The sequence below is a fragment of the Salvia hispanica genome, chromosome 4, assembly GCF_029641045.1.
Source record: "Salvia hispanica isolate PSC_SH4W2 chromosome 4, Shi_PSC_v1, whole genome shotgun sequence".
NCBI classification, from domain to species: Eukaryota; Viridiplantae; Streptophyta; class Magnoliopsida; order Lamiales; family Lamiaceae; genus Salvia; species Salvia hispanica.
This window is the reverse complement of record NC_142695.1, coordinates 47,764,137-47,778,424: the sequence shown is the minus strand read 5'-3', so window position 1 is coordinate 47,778,424 and position 14,288 is coordinate 47,764,137. Positions and strand designations below refer to the sequence as shown.

General features: G+C 40.4%; 2 protein-coding genes across 2 annotated transcripts; one reads left to right on the top strand and one right to left on the bottom strand.

The window, feature by feature from the left end:
• Positions 1–1,400: 1,400 nt before the first annotated feature.
• On the top strand, positions 1,401–9,366 carry LOC125193725 (TRAF-like family protein). The gene is made up of 10 exons (XM_048091590.2): positions 1,401–3,028; positions 4,282–4,755; positions 4,861–5,162; positions 5,430–6,152; positions 6,250–6,528; positions 6,684–6,845; positions 6,933–7,862; positions 7,935–8,150; positions 8,333–8,593; positions 8,781–9,366. The coding sequence occupies exons 1-10, from the start codon at positions 1,639–1,641 to the stop codon at positions 9,108–9,110; spliced, it is 5,067 nt and encodes a 1,688-aa protein (XP_047947547.1). The 5' UTR covers positions 1,401–1,638; the 3' UTR covers positions 9,111–9,366.
• Positions 9,367–9,728: 362 nt separating this feature from the next.
• LOC125195831 (putative sucrose-phosphate synthase 1) lies at positions 9,729–14,097 on the bottom strand. Its single transcript, XM_048094084.2, has 12 exons — positions 13,808–14,097; positions 13,585–13,674; positions 13,286–13,515; positions 13,143–13,206; positions 12,360–13,055; positions 12,157–12,264; positions 11,874–12,005; positions 11,536–11,712; positions 11,424–11,477; positions 11,278–11,340; positions 10,311–11,213; positions 9,729–10,238 (listed from the first exon to the last, which is right to left on the bottom strand). Exons 1-12 carry the CDS (start codon positions 13,988–13,990, stop codon positions 9,840–9,842), a joined length of 3,099 nt encoding a protein of 1,032 aa, XP_047950041.1. The 5' UTR covers positions 13,991–14,097; the 3' UTR covers positions 9,729–9,839.
• Positions 14,098–14,288: the final 191 nt, after the last annotated feature.

Sequence of the window (14,288 nt, the reverse complement as noted above, 5' to 3'; positions counted from 1 at the left end):
AATCAATCAAAATCCTAAGCACTCTTTGAAAAAATAAATTAATTAAATTGAGATATGTGCAAGATCAAATAATTAATGGACACAAAATTTCTTAAACTAAGAATGATATATGGCTCAACCTAGGTTTTCAAAAATTAGTAGTAGTATATAGTGATATATAGTTTTATATGAGAAATTATGAAGTGTTTTTATTAATGCAGAAGTATAATTTGCTCTAAAATTTTGATTTAGTGATGATTCATCACGATTCACGCGCACATAAAACTTAATTTTGTTGTCACATTTTGCTTTTATAGTTTTAATAGAGTAAGTCATATCATGGAGATATATAAAAAATAAATAGAAACAAAGTTAGAAAAAGAGATATCCATATTTTCAGATCATTTAGTATTTGGTTAACATAATTAAGTCTTACCAATGTCTAGTATTCCATATGTTTTCGATGAAAAAAATTCCATTGTTATCCGCAACATTAGGAGTTTAGGACTAGCATTGTTATCCATTAACCGTATTTCAACTTTTCTAGAGTTGATATTGTGTTATGATAAAGTCTTTATTATACATGAACCTAACTAGTTGAAATTTATTTCATTATAATGCTTTAACAAATTATAGTACTCCATATGTTTTCGACGAAAAAAAATCCATTGTTATCTGCAACATTAGGAGTTTAGGACTAGCATTATTATACCATTAACCGTATTTCAACTTTTCTAAAGTTGATATTGTGTTATGATCAAATCTTTATTATACATGAACCTAACTAGTTGAAATTTATTTCATTACAGTAAAAGATCAATCAAAACCTTTAGCACTAATTAAATTGAGCCTATGTGCAAGTTCAAATAAATGGGCGCAAAATGTTTTAAACTAAGAAATAAATCGGCTTAAGAAAAGCCGTCGGGTTTTTTAAAATGCATTTTATAAGGCTCAACCTAGCAAAAGTTCGGTTTTCAAAAATCAGAGGTATATTAACTTTATCGGGGTATTAATTAATATGAAAAATTTATGAAGTGTTTATTAGTTGTCGATTCGTTATGTTGAAAACACGTAATTCGCTCTAAAATGCATTTTATGTGGCTCAACCAAGCAAATAAGTTCGGATTCCAAAAATTAGAGGCATATCGAGATCGCTTTATCGGGGTATCAACTATTATGAGAAATTATGAAATCTTTATTAGTTGTCGATTCGTTACGCAAAAGACACGTAATTTGCTCTAATATTTCGATTCAGTGGTGGTTCATCACGATTCACACGAACATAAAACAGAATTTTGTGGTAAATATTTTTGTCACATTTTGGTTATAGTATTCAAGGTGAGACACAAGGAACATGTTATTATATAATTGAGGCTTAGTTAAGAGTGATTTCACAAATTCTATCTGTTTTTGATGAAAAAAACAGCCATTGTTATCCCTAGCATTAGTATGGTGCAGCCTCACTTTTGTCCAAAATCTTAGTAGTACCAATACCAATACCCTCGCAGCCATACCCACACAATCATCCCTCTCTCTCTCAATTATGATGATGAGCTAACAACATTGAAATCAGATGATATATATACTGGCGGAGAAGCGATAGATTGTTTCAATTCACAAACTGATTCTCAACAAAAAACCTAATCAATCATCACTACAATGAAGCACCTCCACCACCACGACGCCGCCGTCTCCTCCTCCGACGCCGCCGCGCCGTCCGCGCCCCCGTCGCCCTCGCCCTCCAATCGCTCATCGGAGAAGCCCTCGGCCGCCGTCGAGGATCCGTGCCGCGACGCCGTCGCCACCTCCTCTTCCTCCTCATCCTCCTCATCATCCGCCGCCGCCGCTGCCGCCTCCGACTCTGTCGTCGTCGAGCGCCGAGGAGACTACTCCGCAATCTGCAAATGGACTATTTCTAATTTCCCCAAGATCAAATCGCGCGCGCTCTGGAGTAAGTATTTCGAAGTCGGGGGTTTCGATTGCCGTTTGCTGATTTACCCCAAGGGTGATTCGCAGGCGCTGCCTGGATACGTTTCTATCTACTTGCAAATCATGGACCCTCGAAACACTGCTTCCTCTAAGTGGGATTGTTTCGCCAGCTACCGCCTCTGCATTGAGAATTTATCGGATGATTCGAAATCCGTGCACCGGGACAGCTGGCATCGGTTTTCCTCCAAGAAGAAGTCCCATGGCTGGTGTGATTTTGCCTCGCTTAATTCACTTCACGACCCTAAGGTTGGATTCTTGCATTTGAATAATGATTGCATACTTATCTCGGCGGATATATTGATACTTCATGAGTCCTTTTCTTTCTCGCGCGATAGCTATGATTTGCAGGCGAATAATGTGTCGTCTATGGGTGGTGGAGGGAACGGACTGGTTGTTGGGGATTCTTTGAGTGGGAAGTTCACTTGGAAAGTGCATAATTTTAGTTTGTTTAAGGAGATGATTAAGACACAGAAAATAATGAGTCCAGTGTTTCCAGCCGGGGAGTGTAATTTGCGGATTAGTGTGTATCAAAGTGTAGTGAGTGGGGTGGAGTATCTGTCCATGTGCTTGGAGAGTAAGGACACAGAGAAGAACTCCTTGGTGTCGGATAGAAGTTGCTGGTGTTTGTTTAGGATGTCCGTGTTGAATCAGAAGCTGGGTGCTGGTTCAAACCATGTGCATCGGGATAGCTATGGGAGGTTTGCCGCAGATAATAAAAGTGGGGACAACACGAGTTTGGGTTGGAATGATTACATGAAAATGGCAGACTTTCTGGCTCCCGAATCAGGATTCTTGGTGGATGACACTGCAGTTTTTAGCACTTCATTTCATGTTATTAAGGAGTTGAGCAGTTTCTCTAAGAGTGGTGCTTTGGTTGGTGTTAGGAGCGGGGGTAATTTGAGGAAGTCAGATGGATATATGGGGAAGTTTACCTGGAGAATTGAGAATTTTATCCGCTTGAAGGATCTCTTGAAAAAGAGAAAGATAACTGGCCTTTGCATAAAAAGTAGGAGGTTTCAGATTGGGAATCGGGATTGCCGCCTTATTGTTTACCCCAGAGGTACTTATACATAACTTCACTAAAAAGCCCCAAAAAGTATTGGTTTGCTTAATTTAGTACCATTTGCCCACTTATGTTCTTCTATACTTGTGGCAATAGGTTGATGTTCGTTCTTTCTATTTCTCTGTTCCAAGAAATGTACTACTATGCCAAAACTGCCGAGTATATTGGTTTGCTATCTGGTTATGTTCTATTATTGGAAATTTCCCTAAAAAGTCATGTATGAATTGTTTCCTAATTTAGGGTGAATGATGTGCACTTGCACATACTTACTTACTTGGGTCAGAGATGGTAATGCCTATGCTTCTGAGTACTTACTTTGTTGTGCCCCTGTCAGGTGCAAGTAGATGGATTAGAGAAAGTGCTAGGTATTTCATTACCATTAATCTGTATGGCATTGCTTACACCAATGTTAAATTATAATATGAGGAGCTAGCAGTTAGCATGGCATTATAGGCATTTGATTGTGAAGGAACAAAATGGGGATAGTGCAGAACCATGAATGCTGCATTTTTTGTTTTTATGCAGTAGTTCTATTTAAACCATCAATCAGTCACTAACTTTCTATAACGTAGAATACCCTCTTGCATTCAATGGTTTCTGTCTAGAGATCCTGCATAGGACCATGAAGATTTAGCAGCTTGAAATTCTAGGATATTGCCTTGGTGGGTTATGAACTTATCCAATTAGTGAACAAGATAAGTTAACATTTCAACATGCTTCGGTGCCTTGTTGTATGGGATTATGAACGGTAATAACTAAATCTGATTGCTGAGCATTCAACCTGCATGTATTTGTCATGTTTAGTAGAGAACATGACCCTGAGACCAACGTTGAAGCTAACGTTGTCTGATCTGGGAATCGTCCTTGCTCATTTTTCATTTTTTTCTCTTGCTACTAACTAGTAAGTTCTGTGTACCCTTTTCCTCAAAACTTCTTCAGCTTCCTTGTTTCTGCCGCTTCTATATCTTATTTAGTCAGGAAACACCCTTGTTTTTATATTCTGTGTATTCATCTATTGAGCCCTTTTATTAGTTTATTTCGTGGTCTCTCTCACAGTTGACAGCACATGGGTTGTTTAACATATAAAAAGTGGAGATGGACGAAGTAATCTTAATAGAGTCCTGAGTATATATCTATGTCATTCTGATTCAATTATTAAACTTGCGTGCTGAGCTTATATGAAATTTGCTTAACTACCTGTCCTCTTCTGAGTTTTGCACTGATAAATCTTTTTATGCTTCTGGTATCAGGACAGTCTCAGCCTCCATGCCACCTTTCAGTGTTTCTTGAAGTTACAGACTCGCGAAATACTAACAGTGAATGGAGTTGCTTTGTGAGCCATCGTTTGTCAGTTATCAATCAAAGGATGGAGGATAAGTCTGTTACTAAAGAATCTCAGAATCGATATTCCAAGGCTGCCAAGGACTGGGGTTGGCGCGAGTTTGTGACCCTTACTAGTCTCTTTGATCAGGATTCTGGATTTCTAGTCCAGGATACTGTTATCTTCTCTGCTGAGGTTCTTATATTGAAAGAAACATCCACAATGCAGGACTTCACTGATCAAGATACCAACTCACAGAATTTGCCTTCTTCATTAGACAAGGTTGGGAAGAGGAGTTCCTTCACATGGAAGGTGGAGAACTTCTTGTCTTTTAAGGAAATAATGGAAACTAGAAAAATCTTTAGCAAGTTCTTTCAGGCTGGTGGCTGTGAGCTTCGAATTGGTGGGTGGTTCTTTAAAAGCTCACATTTTTAGAATTGCATTACTGTAGCAGATAAGGATTGCTAGTCAATTCTAATTTTTATCGTCCACACCTTTGGTTATGCAGGAATTTATGAGTCCTTTGACACAATATGTATATATCTGGAGAGTGATCAATCAATTGGCTGTGAGCCTGACAAGAATTTTTGGGTGAAGTATAGGATGGCTATTGTGAATCAAAAGAATCCATCCAAAACTGTTTGGAAGGAGTCTTCCATTTGTACAAAGACGTGGAACAACTCCGTTCTTCAATTTATGAAAGTATCAGACATGATGGAAGCTGATGCTGGGTTTTTGCTGCGTGATACGGTTGTCTTTGTCTGTGAGATCCTGGATTGCTGCCCATGGTTTGAGTTTGCTGATCTGGAGGTTAGTAAGCTTTCAAAAATCCTATCCTTCAAAAAATTAGCATGGTTTACATTGGTGAAAGCTTTCAGTCCTGAAATCCTTACTTCTCCTATCCTTCCCCTTGATGTTACTGAGTACCTTCAAAATTAGCTATACTTGTGCATAAACCAATGATTTTATTCATATCTTTAGTCCCTATGCTTTTCTCTCTTTGAGAGATGCTTTATTAATATCTGAAACATCCAGAATCATGTGTCCATATAACTTGACACATATTCTTATTCTCAGGTTTTAGCTTCTGAAGACGACCAAGATGCTTTGACAACAGACCCTGATGAACTAATTGATTCTGACGATAGTGAAGGTCTAAGTGGAGATGAAGAAGACATCTTCAGAAATCTTCTCTCGAGGGCTGGCTTTCACCTTACTTATGGTGATAATCCATCTCAGCCTCAGGTCACTTTGAGAGAAAAACTTCTAATGGATGCTGGAGCAATAGCTGGTTTTCTAACCGGACTCCGTGTTTATCTTGATGACCCTGCAAAAGTAAAACGCTTGCTTCTTCCTACAAAAATATCTGGTAATATTGACAGGAAGAAAATAAATAAGGACGATGAATCTTCACCCAGTCTGATGAATTTGTTGATGGGAGTCAAAGTTTTGCAACAAGCGATAGTTGATTTACTTTTGGATATAATGGTTGAGTGTTGCCAACCGTCGGAGGGGACTAGTGATGATTTGTCAGATGCTAGCTCTAAACCTTTCCCAGACAGCAGTGGCGCGATTAGTCCACTAGAGTCTGATGGCGAGAATGAAACAACAGGTTCTGCACAGCTTTCTGTGGATGATAGATTAGAGCCTGGAATTGGTGAAAGTGTAAGCGCTTCTGCTGTGCAAAGCTCTGATGTGAACAGGATTAACCTAGGTGCAAAAGCTGTTCCTGAACAGCCTATTTGTCCTCCAGAGACATGTGCTACTATTTCCAATGAAAACCACTCTCATCAATCCAAGGTATGATTGCATTAACACCTACATTAGTACATATATATATATATATACATATCTTATATGCTTTTTGTACAAATTGATTAAAGAGCTTTCCATTCAGGCTAAGTGGCCAGAGCAGTCAGAGGAACTCCTTGGATTGATTGTCAACTCTCTGAGAGCACTTGATGGAGCTGTCCCCCAAGGTTGTCCAGAACCAAGAAGGAGGCCGCAGTCTGCCCAAAAGATTGCTCTTGTATTGGATAAAGCTCCCAAGCATCTACAGCCGGACCTGGTTGCTTTGGTTCCAAAATTAGTTGAGCACTCAGAACACCCACTTGCTGCTTGTGCACTTCTAGAAAGGCTTAAGCAGCCTGATGCAGAACCTGCACTGCGTTTACCCGTAAGATAATCTGCAGCTATTCCACATTGTTATTTCCTTAGTTGCCGAAACAATAAGTGTTGATTTGTATCAACACAACAATTTTCTGAGTTCTCCATCTGCTCAATGTTGCTCGTACATTTGTAGCTCATTTTAAAAAATCATTAATTTTCCAGGTTTTTGGGGCACTTACTCAGTTAGACTGTAGCAGTGAAGTATGGGAGCGTGTTCTTTTCCAGTCACTGGAGCTTCTGACTGATTCCAATGGTGAAATCCTTGCAGCAACAGTGGATTTTATATTTCAAGCTGCATTGCACAGTCAGCATCTTCTTGAAGCAGTAAGTGAAGAACAAGAGAGAGATCACAGCCTTTCATTTCTTTCTGATTTTTCTTTCCCCTGCTTGACAATATATTTGAATTTGCAGGTGAGATCAATACGAGAGAGACTGAAAAATTTGGGTACTGAGGTCTCTTCATGTGTATTAGACTGCTTAAGCAGGACCGTAAGTAGTTGTGCAGATATTGCTGAATCTATTATTAGAGATATTGATTGTGATGATGGTGCTAGTGATAGTATGCAATCAGGGATTTTTATATTTGGTGAAAGTGGGCCTGTTTCGGAAAAACTGAATTCAGGAGAAGAGCAACATTTGCATGTTAGTCGTCATTTTTCCGATATTTATCTTCTGATAGAGATGTTATCTATACCTTGCCTTGCAATTGAAGCTTCTCAAACTTTTGAGAGAGCTGTAGTTCGTGGCACTTTTGTTCCTCAATCTGTAGCAATGGTCTTGGAAAGACGCCTTGCTAGACAATTGAATTTGACTTCCCAATATATTGCCGAAAATTTCCAGCAGCCTGATGTAGACACGGATGATGAAGCCATTGAGCAACTGAGAGCTCAAGCAGATGATTTTGCTTCAGTTCTTGGTCTTGCTGACACATTAGCACTTTCCAAGGATCAACGGGTCAAAGGATTTGTAAAAATTCTTTATACTGTGTTGTTCAAATGGTATGCTGATGAGACCCACCGATTAAGGATGCTAAAGAGGCTGGTTGATCGTGCAACAAGTACTGCAGATGCGAGTCTTGAAGTAGATTTATATTTGGAGATTTTGGCGATATTAGCATCTGAGGACCAGGAAGTGGTGAGACCAGTCTTGAACATGATGAGGGAGGTTGTTGAGCTTGCAAATGTTGATCGGGCAGCTCTTTGGCATCAGTTATGTGCCAGTGAAGATGAGATTCTTCGTGTCCGTGAAGAAAGAAAGGTGGAAGTAACTAGTGCTGCTAAAGAAAAAGCTCTTTTATCTCAGAGGCTGAGTGAATATGAAGCTTCTAATATTCGTCTAAAGGTAATTATTTGCTTTACTAATATTTTCTTGGAAAATTATTGCTAATACTGATAGCCCTCCCTGGGCTGGCAGTCTGAAATGAAGGCTGAGATGGATCGCTTTGCTCGGGAAAGAAAAGAGCTGGCTCAGCAGATACAAGAAGCAGAGAGTCAAATGGAGTGGGTTCGCTCAGAAAAAGATGACGAGATTACAAAGCTTAAAGCTGAGAAGAGAACTTCTCAGGATCGTCTCCATGATGCAGAAGCACAACTCTCCCAGTTGAAATCTCGAAAACGTGATGAATTAAAGGTCGGTCTGAGTCTGATATCTATTAATGATGTAGTTTTTTCAAAAACAAAATCCCTGTTTCAGTATGATAATTGAAGGACACATCATCCGTAATTTTATACTCCTAGGTTGCTTGTGAGCTCTGGCCCTGGCAAGGGTATAGTTTCTGTTATAACGTTGCTCTGGTCAACTGTATGTTGCAGAGGGTAATGAAGGAGAAAAATGCTCTTGCTGAGAGACTGAAGAGTGCTGAAGCAGCACGGAAACGGTTTGATGAAGAGTTGAAAAGATTTGCCACAGAAAATGTGACTCGTGAAGAAGTCCGACAATCACTAGAGGATGAGATTCGTAGCCTGAGACAAGCAGTTGGGCAAACAGAAGGCGAGAAGCGTGAAAAGGAGGATCAGATTGCTAGATGTGAAGCTTTTATTGATGGGATGGAATCCAAATTGCAGGCCTGCCAGGTTGTGGCTTTAACCCAACTTGTATATTTGAAGATGCCTATGATAATATCATAATTTCTTAATATTTATTGATGACTGCTTTTTTTTCCTGATGAAATTGTCAATAAGAATTTTTGAGTGTGCAAAATGGGAAATGCATTAATTGATTACTGAATGACGATAATGACACATCTTGCTTCTCTGTCAGCAATACATTCGTCACCTTGAAGGCCAACTTCAGGAGGAAATGTCGCGACATGCTCCTCTATATGGTGCTGGCTTGGATGCTTTGTCAATGACGGAGCTGGAAACACTATCACGCATACATGAAGAAGGGCTGAGGCAGATCCATGCCATCCAACAACGTAAAGCAAGCAGTCCTCTTGTAAGTAGTCACAATCATTCTCACACTCACGGGTGGTTCCCTTCTACTTCACTTCCAATGGCTGTTGGATTGCCTTCTCCTGTCCCAAATGGCGGTGGGATCCATGGCAAGGGTCACGCAAATGGTGGTACCGGACCCTGGTTCAGCCAGTAGAGCGGGAGTATAGAATCCATGCCACATGTCCCCCGACTGGACATTTGACATGGTGAGATACACATTTATAGCATACCAAAATCAGTGGATCAATTTCTACTTTTGTTAGTTGGCTTAGGCATTTTAACTGGTAGGCTTTTTGGAGAGCCTCGAGAGAAAAGCTGATACAGTAGATCCCTTTGGGAAAATATTGATCTCTGTAGGCTGTGAATCCAATAGCAATTAAATGCCATAATTGAGTTTTTCTTCTCTTCTATTATTTAGATGCAGTTATTTTTTTTTTCAACCCCTTCTCTTACCTCCTGACATGCATTGATGAAGTGAAAAATGGGAAGATGAAAAACAGGGTGTGATGCATCATGATTTGTGCGTTTTGATGCATTGATTAGACTTGTAGATTGAGCGAATTGCTTAATACTCTAATAAACGTGCTAACCTTCCATAAATATTCCAAGCGATTGATCTAAAAATAGCTAAACATAAAAGGTTTTAAAGAATTCTAACGATTTATTTAAGGTTATATAAACAATGAGAATAATTGTTCTTAAACATGGTAGTGCAGTACTATTGTTATTAACAAGAAGTGTTTATTCGAATTTACTTGCGAATGGCAAGATGTAAAAATAAAAGAACAAGGGAACGATATAATAACAAAATACTACTATACTTATTACAAAAATAAAAAAATTGAAATTGTAATAGAGAAATCGGTTTTTAGTGGAAAAAACATTATTTGAGCTGCGATAGTTTGGTAAGTATTGCTTTGATTCCATCGACGTCAGATTTTTGGCATTGGAGAGTGTTTGGATCATCAGTAGGCAGAACTTGTTGGAGAGGATAGCTGCTGCTGGAGTGAATCTTTTCTGCACTCTTGCAATATCCCTTTAGAACTACAGTTTTGTGCATTCCACCAAAGTTTGCCTCATAGTCCGAATCTCCCAACTCTCCTACGAACACCACTACTTTCGACAACTCCATGCCCCATCGAACATGCAGATACCTAAGGGCTTGAGCTCGAGAAGCAAGCACCGGAACCACATTTATCCTTTCCCCGCTTCTGCAGTACACGCCATTGCATCGAAGGGCCTGAATTCTCATCAATCTCCTCAATTCCTTGAAAGGAGGAACCTGCACACAAGATGTACACATACATGAGTCAGATCCAGTTAAGTTCGACTACCATTGAGTTCAGGCACTTACCAATTCTGGATCGCGTACGCTGAATCCGTAGCAATGGCTAGATCCCGAGTCCAGTTCAGTGATAACAGGCCCTTCTTTATCATCTTTTGTTTTCTCATTCACTGAAGCAGCCCACCTCACCAGATTATTCCTCAAGCTATCTCCGCCCCAGAGATAGTCTATGTGAGAATGATAATCTGTATCTTCTAAGTACAATGAGTCCGAAGAACTCTTCTCCGGACTTGGAGATGGGAAGTAAAGCTCACCCCCACTGTTACAGATAAAAGCGTCAAAATCACTGGCTTTCAAGCCAGCCTTGTCAAGATGGCTGTTTATTTCAGATATACTAAACGATGTGGATAAGATGAAGCCGGTAGAGGGAGAATCCTTGGCTGAGGGATTGGCTGAAAATATGGTCTTAGTGATACCTAGAACATCAGCTACTGAATCACAGTCCACAGAAACTACTATGATCAGTTTCCTCATGTTCAATTTAGGAGACCTGCTGTTTTCTTGTTTCTCATTTGGTGACACCTTCAATGGTGCACTCTTCACCTGTTTTTTACCACTTTCCTTGCCTTTGCTAACTAAATTCTGAATCCCTTCTGCAGCCTTGTCTCCATCTAATGAAAGCTTCAAATTTAGAGATAGATCATGGATATCTTTCAAGGACCCTGCGGGAGAATCACGTTCTGGATCTGCGTATGGGTTGTCTGGCCTTTGCCATTTTGGCTGTCTCTGCTTGCAGCTGGTTATTCGGGATAAATACGTCCTGCAGTGCTCCGGCCATGAGAAACGGTGAATGTTTCTCAATCCGTGCTCCCTACATCTGGCCCAGAGTTGCTTGTCAGCAACCAGCTTCAGAAGAGCATCAGCAATGGACTGCTGATCATGTGGATCAACCAGCACGCCGTTGTCAAGAACCTGAATGAATTATCAAGTGGTTATCCAACTCGTACCAAAATGTAAAAGGAAATTTCATACCAACCCTGTGAATGTCGACAGGACCTCCATTTTTTGTAGCAACAATTGGCAGACCACGAGCTGCTGCCTGCATATAGACGAGGGATTTTTATCTCTGAACTAAATAAATAAAACATATTTGAACAATCATGGAAAGAGAATCTGAGGCACCTCAATTAAGGTGAGGCCAAATGGCTCTATAAAAGCTGGATTTATGAAAACGCCCTGCAAAAGAGGCAGTCAGTACTAATAGAATACAAATGAAACTTAATATGATTTGCACCTTTGTCTTGGCTGCTAGACGGTATATTTCAGGGACATCAGATTGCTTGTGATGTTTAGGATATGCAACTTGACCATACAAGTCATATTTGTCGATCAATTTGATTATGGAAAGGAGAACCGATGAATTTGTAGCAGACATTCCATCAATATCATCCCGGTTTCCCATGATCAAAGTCTGCAACAAGTTCAAATAGATTAATACAGTGAAGCAATTGCAACAAGTTCAAATAGATTAATACAGTGAAGCAATTGAAAACAGAAAAAAGGGTGCCATTCTAACAGCACCAAAACACTTGTTATAACAGGAGTTACGGCTATCAAAGAGATACAACATACGAGGTTTGCAAGATCTCTCAGGCCACGGCACTCTCCAAAAGCTTTGACTAAAGTGATCAAATTCTTCTTCGGGTCTGGCCTAGCAAGAGCAAGTATCATTGGCTTGCGCGGATTGGTAAAGAAGCGCATGATCTGCAACAATGCAGAAATAGAATAAATCTGATATTTTCACTCAAAAGGGTATGAAAGCCTCCTACCTAATTCTGTATTGATGAGAAAAGAAATCATAATACCACACCTCTCCACCAAGACACATCTTCAGAGTAGGGAAAATATATTATACCTCTGACCAAATAGGTGGATCTGAACCTCCAGAACTCTCGTTTCCATCTATTTCTCCGTCAATATCTTGAACAGAAACATTACGGAACTCCATTCCAGGAGGAATCACCTGAAAATTTTGATTTTACGTGCATGATTCAAGAAGAAAAATGAAGCAAACCAACCCCTACATTCAAATTGGACAGATATGATATCAAGACTTACAACCATCCGCGGCATGATCCTTCCAAAGCTACTAACATTTCGTTTGATACGGGCTCTTAGCTTGCGCTCTAAAACAGGATCAAATCCATCATAGAGCCGCCACTGCTCTTCTATTTCCTGTCTTGTGCTTGTGATTATAACTTCAGAAACATCAAGAGAAATTTCCTCAGCCTCAATACGCCGCATAATCTTGTATACTGAATCTATCTCCTCCCTTGACTGCCTCCCTTGCTTTAAAAGTTGTTCTAGTTTGTCACGTCCGAGAGAGTGGCCTGTGAAAACCATTGGCACGTTTAGAACACCAGACAAAAGAGCTGCAGAGTTCCCTGCATCAGCGTAATGTCCATGGATAGCAATAGGCCAGAGGGGACGCTCGCTGCCAATTTGCTTGCCAAGGACCTTTGACATCTGCATAATGTGGCCGAGTGCACCATCAACAAATTCCGGAATATGAGGCCACAGAACTTCTTTAGAGAGGTACTTATCTTTAGGGCCAAAAGGGATGCGGATAATATAAGCACCACCGCTCTCCCCAATTTCGTCCATTTGGCTCTCGGGTAACGGATTTAGCATCTCTGTTGGCTCGCCATACGTCCAATCCACATCTGGTGCCATTACTTGCCTCGTTAACAAATCAACACGATAAACTCCTGGCATCGAACCTAATGCTCTTGCTAGCTCCACAACATACTTAACCTGAAAAATGGCAGAAAGCAAGTATGCAGGAAGCCAAGTTGAAACAAGCTATTGAAGACATTTGGAGATGGACTCTGTTATGCATACCTGGCCTCCCGTATCAGAATCGCGTCCAAGTTCCATGTTTTCTCCCCTTATCAGTCCATGAAGACTGCAGGTGAAAAGATAGAAGAAAAATCATATACTATTGATTACGACATATGCGAAAACAGTCTTATATTACTATATACCTGATGAGGACAAGATACAGCTTCTTATCCAAATTTGCCATCATATCCATAGAACTAACTCTCGACATTCTTCCTCCCTTGATACTATCACTGTGAGCTAACATCTCACCAACTACATCCCCCTTTTCTCCCTCAGATAAGTCCTCTGACATATCAGCAGCAGCGTTTTTACGGGCCTTCTCACGATCAACGCGCTTCTTCGCCTTGCGCTGTGCTTCTTCGCCCTCAATCTATAAGCGAAAACACACAATCAACTATCGCCCAAACCAGATTGAACGCTCATCTATACTATCACTCACCAGTTTTTTCTTACGTGCCAACGTCCAAATCCTCCAACACATATTCTCCAACCTCGTATTCCTCTCCTCTGAATTCCGAATCGATGATGCCTGGTACATGCAAAATGCAGAATCACACAATTCAAGGGGAAATTGCATTTTTCATCAATCGAAATCGAGCGATCTCACTCTCTACAATCAGATTAATAATCAATTTCATGAATAATCGAAATTTGGCACGTACGCGAACCCAGGAGCGGTGGAGATCGGTCTCATTGAAGCCGGTGATGACCTCTTCGACGAAGTATTGGGCGGGGCTGAAGCGGCCGCGCTCCCGCAGCAGGAGAGACGATTTCTGATCATTGATCCCGGTGTCGACGTCGAGGATCGCCTCGAGATAGCTGTTTATCCAGTCGTTTCCAGCCATTTTTCAGCTCGTCGGCGCAAATTGGTGTGTGTGTGTGTGTGGAAATGGCATTGAGATCAGATAGAATAGAGAGAGACGGTTATTTGCTGCTGCATGTGATAGGTAGTTGGTCAGCCCTAACCGTTTCCCGCGACCCGGATCCGCTTTACCGCCTTCTCAATAGAATCACGACAAATACAATACATTTTTTATTTGAATTCAATTCAAACGTGACACCTTATTTAAAAGATAGAAATGTGGGAATAATTGTATGAGTGACACGTCACTTTTTAATTGATAACATTTCTTTGGCAGCTGG

Coding starts and splice junctions, on each gene's coding strand:
- LOC125193725 (XM_048091590.2), top strand. CDS start 1,639: ATGAAGCACCTCCACCACCACGACGCCGCCGTCTCCTCCTCCGACGCC. Junction 3,029..4,281: donor CCTTATTGTTTACCCCAGAG/GTACTTATACAT, acceptor TTCTGGTATCAG/GACAGTCTCAGCCTCCATGC. Junction 6,153..6,249: donor ACCACTCTCATCAATCCAAG/GTATGATTGCAT, acceptor CTTTCCATTCAG/GCTAAGTGGCCAGAGCAGTC.
- LOC125195831 (XM_048094084.2), bottom strand. CDS start 13,990: ATGGCTGGAAACGACTGGATAAACAGCTATCTCGAGGCGATCCTCGAC. Junction 13,516..13,584: donor TGGCACGTAAGAAAAAACTG/GTGAGTGATAGT, acceptor TTTCGCTTATAG/ATTGAGGGCGAAGAAGCACA. Junction 12,006..12,156: donor ATCCACCTATTTGGTCAGAG/GTATAATATATT, acceptor GCATTGTTGCAG/ATCATGCGCTTCTTTACCAA.